This window comes from Staurois parvus, unplaced genomic scaffold (assembly GCF_062004578.1).
Source record: "Staurois parvus isolate SC_StPar_1 unplaced genomic scaffold, SC_StPar_1.0 ptg000486l, whole genome shotgun sequence".
Lineage (NCBI taxonomy): Eukaryota > Metazoa > Chordata > Amphibia > Anura > Ranidae > Staurois > Staurois parvus.
The window spans coordinates 2,987,108-2,995,919 of record NW_028318282.1 but is presented as its reverse complement, the minus strand read 5'-3'; the positions used below and the strand labels follow the sequence as shown (position 1 = coordinate 2,995,919).

The window sequence follows — 8,812 nt, the reverse complement described above, 5'->3', positions numbered from 1 at the left end:
ATAGTAGTTTGGTTGAATGAGGAAATTGAGTGTACCTGTGGACATGGACTGTCAAGTGTGAGTGGTATCTGTACAGTTGAGATCTCATTATGAATTGTATCAATCTTATTTTTGAAGTGATTGCCGATCTCCTGGACAGTGAATGAGTTAGTAGGTGGAGGCAGTGGAGAATAAAGGAGAGGGGTAAAGGCAGAGAAGAGTTGATGGGGACTGCATAAGTAGATGTTAATGAGAGTGATAAAATAGGTCTGCTTGGCAATGTGGAGGCAGATTTATATTGGTTGACATTTCTGAAACTTGGTCTTACGACACAGATGTCCAAGAGCATTGCTACATTTATTGAGACTTCTGTTGTAGTTGTTTGCCAAGGTTTTTGCAGTTGTGGCCTGATTCTGTGTGTAGTGAGGGGCCAAGTGTATCCATTGAGGATAACAGTGAATTGCTGTAGACAGAAAAGGTCTGTTAAAATTGTTTCTGTCTCTCCCTATGGCTAGAACAAGCCATTGGAGCTGTAAGGGTTTGTGTTATGGATTCTCTCCCCACCTAAGCAGTTGTTAATGGTTCACATGTGTACATTTAGCCTGGTTCTGATGCGAAGATCAGTACTGTTTTCCCTTTTCTCCCATTTTGTGATGGGAACTTGCTGATCCAGAACTGCTGTACTGCACATGGCCAGCAGGGGTTACGGTTCACAGGACTTTTTCAGATCACCCAGCTGCAAACTCCACATACAACAGCAAATGTTGGACTAGCCGTGACTCACTGTTTACCTCAGCAATCCTCACACTGTAATCTTGGGAAACAGCCATCAAAGGGCTACTGACAGAAAAAATTGGACTGCTCTGGAAAATCTGTCTTCTTGATAAGTATGGTATTGAATGTAATATTTGTCATTCTGCATGTTTCACGAGACTTTATTAGAGGTAATCATTAAAGCGTTTACACTGCTTTTCTGGCATTATGACCTTCTAAAAGGTCCTGTGCCAGGTCCAAAATGCCTTTCTGCCTGTTTCAGTAGTTTTACTTTATCATTTATTTACTGTACTTCAAATTAAAAAATAATTATCTCCAGTACATAGAAAATTAAACTGGATGTAATTAAAAACATCTGTAAGTTGGGGTACAGAGATAGGCAGGGTGCCTATCTCTGTACACTGTGTATCAGAGCAGAATGTTTGCCACCCCAACCCCCTCCCCTCTCCACCTGTAACTTACTGTTAAGGACACTGCTGGATTCACAACTGATAGCCTTCTAACAACCGGTGATCCTGAAAGTGGGCAGCACCTGATAAGGAAGCTGATGGACTCGTTCTCTGTTAGGTCCACTCTGTTGTGATTGACAGCAGAGCAGTTGACAGTTACTGGCAGGCTGCCTGTTGACTGTGGATCCCTATGTGGACTGTGGATAACATTCCTATGCTGAGTTAAAAAGTGGCAAACATCTTCTGAGCTTACTTCCATAATGGACACAGAAGAACTCATGGCTGCAGGTCTCATTAGAGGACTACAAGGTGCTTAGAATTGCTGGGACTGGGAGTTTAGTATGGAATGCATGCTACTTTCTGGACACTGGAACTGCTGGGACTTTTAGTTCTGTATTGTCTGTGCTGCATTCCAGACACTGGAACTCCCCTTTTCCCCCATTTTCTGTAGAAACTATTTTTCTCACAATGCCCCCTCAGTACTCAGAGTGACCCCATTGGTACTTACCTTGACCCCGTCAGTGCTCACAGTGCCACCTCCATACCTCCTGCACCCACTCAACACTTGCAGTGCCCCCTCAGCTCTCACAGTGCCCACCCAGCAAACACAGCACCCCCTCAAATCTTACAGCACTCCTCACCACTCACTGTGATTCTTCAGCTCTTACAACCACCCCTTAGTGTTCGCAGTGCTCCTTCAGTGTTCATAGTGGCTCCTCAATAATTACAGTTCCCGTTCAGAACCCCCTCATCACAGTTCCCCTCAGTACTCCATGTCCTCAATACTCAAAGTGCTTCTCAGTACTCACAGTGCCCCTCAGTACTCACAGTGCCCCTCAGTATGGAATTTGGTATTTTCCTTACTTTCATTGATAATGGTAAACAGGATAAATAAAGAGTGGGACACAGACAACTTATATGTTTTCACACAGGAATCGCACCGCATTCCTGTGCAAATCACATGCGATGTCTGTGCGGTGTGATTTGAACCATTCATTTTTTATGGCTTAAATCACACTGCATCCACACCAAAATGGTGCAGGACCCTTTTTTTTTTTGCCACAAGAGAATCAGTTTGCATGGGCATTCACACCCATGCAATACAATTCAGGCTATCATACTGCATTTTGCAAGCTGTTTTGGGATGTTTTTAATTTAACATTGACACCCGAAGCAGATCGCATGAATGCGAATCCTGTGCAGTTCACAAAGTGCATATATGTGAATCAGGGGCTCAGTTATACTTTGGTGTGGCCTTGGCGAACAGTCACATGCCATTTTTGGATGATTGATTTTTTTTTATCATTCTATACACACTTATTGATCTTTTTTTTATTATTGCAGACTATTAAAAATGGGATGATTTTGTCAAGTGTTTCGGTTTATGCAAAAACTGCTCTCAATGATCTGATTGAAAATAAAACATGGATGGGAAAATTTTCAAACCGTGGAAATTACCTGGTAAGCATAAAAAAAGCATTGTCTTTTTATTTATAAGGTATTTATAGAGGAAACAACTTTATAACCTAGAAATCATTTAAAAAAGCATGCAGAGACAAGTATTTATTATGAAGGATATTCTTTTTGCAAAAGCATAAAGGGAATGTCTTTGTGTTAATCTTGTATTTGTTTTAAATACATATTCTTAATCAAAGAGTTATCAGTGCACTGTTGTATTAATGTGGTCCATCCAGTTTGTTAACATTGAACTCTACATTTACAAAAGATGAATGGATCAGCACTTTGGTGTGAGATTTCACTGAAAACCCTACCCAAAGCTCAGTTGAATTGTCAGTTCAGCTAAATACATTCTAGGTAAAAGCAAAAGATGTGAAAAGTCTAACAGTTTGTTTTCTTTAGAAAGCAGCCACAGCCAAAGTAGAAAAGCCATTTGTGCTGAAGACTGCGCTGGACTGACTAGATCAGTCACTGGTCATAGTTGGGTGGTTGCGTGGGTTGGTAGGGAGAAGTCTCTCCAGTCAGTTGTACCCAATGGTGGATATCAGCACTAAACGCTCTTAGGGTTTGGACTGCTGCCTTTCTGGTACGGCCTTAAAGTTGTTCCCACACATATACAGTTGCAAGAAAAAGTATGTGAACCCCTTGGGATTACGTGGAGTTTTGGATGAATTGATCATAAAATGTGCTCTGAACATCATCTAAGTCACAACAATAGAAGAACACAGTCTGCTGAACATAATACTACACAAACATTAGATGTTGCCATGGTTTAATTGCACATAACATGTAAACATTCACAGTGCAGGGAGGAAAAAGTATGTGAACCTTTGGACTTAATAACTGGTTGATCCTCCTTTGGCAGCAATAACCTCAACCAATCGTTTCCTGTAGTTGCAGATCAGACCTGCACAAGATCTGGAGTAATTTTGGACCACTCCTCTTCACAAAACTGTTTCAGTGTAGCAATATTCTTGGGATGTCTGGTGTGAATCGCTCTCTTAAGGTCATGCCACAGCATTTCAATCGGGTTGAGGTCAGGACTCTGACTGGGCCACTCCAGAAGGCGTATTCTGTGCTGTTGCAGCCATTGTTTTGTTGAATTACTTGTATGCTTTGGGTCATTGTCCTGTTGCATCACCCATCCCCTGCGGAGCTTCAGTTGGCGGACAGATGGTCGTACGTTTTCCTTCAAAATGTCTTGATAAACTCTGGAATTCATTTTCCCATCAATGACAACAATCCGTCCAGGCCCTGAGGCAGCAAAGCAGCCCCAAACCATGATTCTCCCTCCGCCATGTTTTACAGTGGGGATGAGGTTTTAATGTTGGTGTGCTGTGCCTTTTTTTCTCCACACATAGTGTTGTGTGTTCTTCCCAAACAACTCAATCTTGGTTTCATCTGTCCACAGTATATTTTGCCAGTAGTGCTGTGGAACATCCAGGTGCTCTTTTGCAAACTTCAAACGTGCTGCAATATTCTTTTTGGACAGCAATGGCTTCCTCCGTGGTGTCCTCCCATGTACTCCATTCTTGTTTAATGTTTTCCTTATTGTAGATGTGTCAACAAAAATGTTAGCATGTGCCAGAGATTTCTGTAGGTCTTTAGCTGACACTCTGGGATTCTTCTTTACCTCATGCAGCATTCTGCGCTGTGCTCTTGCAGTCATTTTTCCAGGATGACCACGCCTAGGGAGAGTAGCAACAGTGCTAAACTTTCTCTATTTGTAGACAGTCTGTCTTACCATGGACACATGAACATCAAGGCTTTTGGAGATACTTTTGTAACCCTTTCCAGCTTCATGCAAGTCAACAATTCTTGATCGTAGGTCTTCTGAGAGCTCTTTTCTGCGAGGCATGGTTCACATCAAACAGTGCTTCTTGAAACCAGTAAACCCAAAACAGGTGTGTGTTTTTTAAGGGCAGGACAGCTGTCAGCAACACATTCAATATCATCACACTGATTGGAGTCAAGGTTGGCTCACTCCTGGCTCCAATTAGCTCTGGGAGAAGTCATTAAGCTAGGGCCTCACATACTTTTTCCTCCCTGCACTGTGAATGTTTACATGTTATGTGCAATTAAACCATGGAAACATCTAATGTTTGTGTAGTATTATGTTCAGCAGACTGTGTTCTTCTATTGTTGTGACTTAGATGACGTTCAGAGCACATTTTATGCCCAATTCATGCAAAACTCCACGCAATCCCAAGGGGTTCACATACTTTTTCACATACTTTTTCTTGCAACTGTATTACGAATAGTAGAGAAGAATTACACTGCAATATTTGAGGGAAACCACTAGTAGTTGAAAGCCAATATAACCACCCTACCTGTGCTAAAGCACTCTCTGGTGCCTAAACATTCCTGTTCCAATCCCTTTAATTTACAAGCAGAAACTTCCAGGTATGGGGCAGAATATGGCACTCCACCTGCCTCCTCATAATACAGTCCTAGGGCCTTAGCAGCCAATCACAAAGCCTTGTGCTATTAGATGTGTGACGTGGCATAATAAAGATTGTGCACTTATGAACAATACTGGGTCTTATTGTTCATTACCAATGACTTGTTCAAGATGCTTGGAATAAAAGAAAAGAAGGAGCGCCTGATGTCCAAAAGAATGGTAGATTAGGAGGCATTTATTGAGAGTAACGACAGACACATCAAGCCATTTTGGGAGAAAAGACTCTCCCTTCTTCAGGGCTGTTGCTGCACGCTATTAAATGGGAAACGTTCCCACGTCCGTTATAACTTTTCCAGGTTTCGGAGGAAAAAATGACAGAGTGACCAGTGACCCAGTTTGCTGCCCCTGGAATGACAGCGGTCACTCTTTCATGTTTTCCTCCAAAACTTGGAAAATATATAACCGACGTGGGAATTTTTCCCGTTTAATAGCGTGCAGCAAAAGCCCTGAAAAAGGGAGAGTCTTTTCTCCCGAAATGTGTTGGCTTGATGTTACTCTCAATAATTGCCTCCTAATCTACTATCAAAAGTGCGTTCTTTTGGACATTGGACAATCCTTCTTTTTTATTATTCAAAGTAGAAAAGCCTATTCAGTACCTTCATGCGTCAGAGAAGGACTATTGCTTTCTGTGTGGAAGCAGTGGTCTCTTTGCAGAGGTCCAACATGTCCCCTGCTGTGTCAGAGCTTGATCTTTCCAATCTGCTGGGAGAATAAGCTTTAACGACTGCTGAGTTTTAGGTCTATCCCACCTCTACACCGTTATAACTACTCTCCACTTAAGGAACTTACACTCTCTGCTGATTGGAGAGAAGTAGCTGCGACTGCACAAGGGGCAGGTAAGTCCACTGGAGACAGACCACCGCTTTCACATAGAGGGCACCCTATAGACCACCGCTTTCTCATAGATGGCACCCTATAGCACAGACTCTCTCACCTGGGATTCCACTGTAGCTTAACTGCTTCAGCTCTGCCCCATAGCAGAAATACTGCTACAGGACAGCAGCTGTGCGCAAAATCATGTGTGTGTATATATATATATATATATATATATATATGTGATTTTGCATTTCGCAGCCATGGCTGTCAATCCCCGGGTCCCGGCTGGTGATTACCCGCCGGCTCCCGGTGATTGCCGAGGATCTCCAACGGGGGGGGGACTGCATGTAAACAAAACAGTTCTTCTCCCTGTCAGCTCCAGCACACTGCTTTGCTTGGCTGTGCACAGTCAAGCAAAGCAGTGTGCTTACAATGGAGCACAAACACAGCACACATTGTAAAACAGCACACTGTTAACTCCTTCATGCCCAGTGCCATTAGTACAGTGTCAGTGCTTGTTATTAGCACTGATCACTGTATTGGTGTCACTGGCGATGTTAGTGACACCAAGTCAGTTCCCCCAGTGTCAGAATACCTGTCACAGTCCCGATATAAGTCGCAGATCGTCACCATTACTAGTAGAAAAAGAAAAAAAATCCCAGTATATATATGTATACCGTCATTTGTAAATGCTATAACTTTCACATAAACCAATTAATTTACACATATTGAGATTTTTTTTTTAGTAGACATGTAGCAGAATACATTTTGGCCTAAATTTGAGGCGCAATTTGGTTTTTTAGCTTTTTTTACTGAACATAATAGCAAAAAGTCCAAAATATTGTTTTAATTTTCTAAAAATTGTTTTTTATAGCGCAAAAAATAAAAAACACACCGGTGATAAAATACTACCAAAAGAAAGTGGGGAAAAAAAGGACACAAATTTCATTTGGGTGCAGCGTTGCATGACCGCGCAATTGTCGGCTACAGTAACGCAGCGCCGAAACACAAAAAATGGCCTGTTCAGGAAGGGGGGTAAATCCTCTGGAGGGTAAGTGGTTAAACAAAAAGACATTCAAAAGGTTTTTATATATAGTGCCTTAGCATCACATACACAGTTCACTTTATTTTCTAGAGGAAATCAGAAGTTTCCACAGTCAGCTGTCTACATATCCGGATTCATTCCTGAGGATGATATACGAGTATTACAGAGATGATCTGATATACATCCTGGAGAATGTGGACACTGGAGCCCTCCTGAGAGAACTAAAATCTCGGAATGTCTTAAACATAGATGTAAGGCAAAAGTATTTCTAAATGAACTTTGATATATATCTATGTCAGTGACATCACATGTTAATATAATTGCTGAGATTATGTGCCGACCTTGACTTTCTCCATATAAGTCAAGGTCAGTCCTGCCCCTGCCTTGTAAACTTACAAGAATAAGTCACCGGTCAAATTGCTGTGATTTAAATTTGTGCAATTTGTGTGCAATTTCAGCTAGATTTAAGGTGTGATTTCTGCAGACTTTGCTAATTGTGAAAATTTTCAATGATTTCTTGCAATTTGCAGTGCGTTTTCCATTATATTTTATGTATGTGAAATCGCAACAAAACCGCAGAAAAAGTAATGCAAGAAATACTTCAGAAATCGCGCCGCAGCAAATCGCACACGTTAAGATGTGTTTTTGGGTGCAATTTGAAATCACACCGGTGTGATCAGGCACTAAAGGGAAGTCTGGCATATTATTATTATTATACAGTATTTATGTAGCGCCAAAGGGTATGCTCAGCGCTGTACAGTAGCAAGGGGGACAGAACATGAGACAAGACAGTAACAATACACTACACGAGGGGTTCGAGGGCCCTGCTCTTTCGAACTTACAATTTAGGAGGGAGGGGAAGGTGGTACAGGAGGAGATGGCTGTGGGGGATGGAGTGGGGGAGGTTAGTTGTTAGGTGAGGTCGGGTGTTAGGTGAGGTTGAGGTAGGCTTCCCTGAAGAGGAGGGTTTTCAGGGTGCGCCTGAAGGTGAGGAGTGTAGGTGTCTGATGGATTGGGGTAGGGAGTTCCAGAGGATGGGGGAAGTCCTGGAGAAGTCCTGCAATCGGGCGTGGGAGGAGGAGACCAGGGAGCTAGAGAGTAGGAGGTCCTGTGAGGAGCTGAGGGCACGGGTAGGGTAGGGTCTTCAGCTGCCCATAGCTCTGGATTTTCTCAAAGTTTATTTCATGTCTTGGTTATAGTAAGAAGAATAAAAGAACAAGTACCTATCCATTCTCTGAACTGTATTTGTTTCATAATTTTAAATAGTACTGTATATACTGTATTTTTTAAACTTGCTTATATTTTGCCTCCGTGTTTCTCTATGCAATGCGGACAGATCATGGAAGGTAGAAGGGGCCAGCAGCTGACAACCACGTTATGCTGGGCCTCCGTGTCTGACAGAACACAAATCCAATTAGCGAAAGGGGAGGGGCCAGGGACAGTCATGATGATGCTGGACATCCTCCAGCCAGGAGGATGCAGCTTCTAATGCGCATTGTGAGAGGCTCACAGTGTTCAGTGAAATCAGAGTAAGCCATTTTAGTAGAGGAGAGGAGTCTGTACAACTGTACTAGACTGAAAGTGGTTCTAAAGGCTCAAGATTTTTTACCTTCATGCATTCAATGCATGAAAGTAAAAAACCTTCTCTGTGCAACCCCAGACCCCCATAATACCCACCTAAGCCCCCTCTCAATCCAGATATGTGCACTGGAGTCTTGGCTATTCCAGGACTCCCTCTCTTTATTGGCTGAGACAGCAGCTAGAGCCATTGGCTCCCAATGCTGTCAATCACAGCCAGTGAGACGAGTGAGGGGGGCTGTGGCTCCTTGT

General features: G+C 42.6%; 1 protein-coding gene across 1 annotated transcript in view; it reads left to right on the top strand.

Annotated features, from left to right (window-relative positions):
* The first annotated feature begins 2,544 nt into the window (after window positions 1–2,544).
* LOC149452292 (NACHT, LRR and PYD domains-containing protein 3-like) overlaps window positions 2,545–8,812 on the top strand; it is a 64,323-nt gene continuing 58,055 nt past the window's right edge. The window contains exons 1-3 of the mRNA XM_089689585.1: window positions 2,545–2,663; window positions 6,812–6,988; window positions 7,073–7,233. Coding sequence (XP_089545711.1) covers window positions 6,952–6,988; window positions 7,073–7,233 — 198 coding nt within the window. The 5' untranslated portion in view covers window positions 2,545–2,663; window positions 6,812–6,951. The remainder of the gene's footprint in view (window positions 2,664–6,811; window positions 6,989–7,072; window positions 7,234–8,812) is intronic.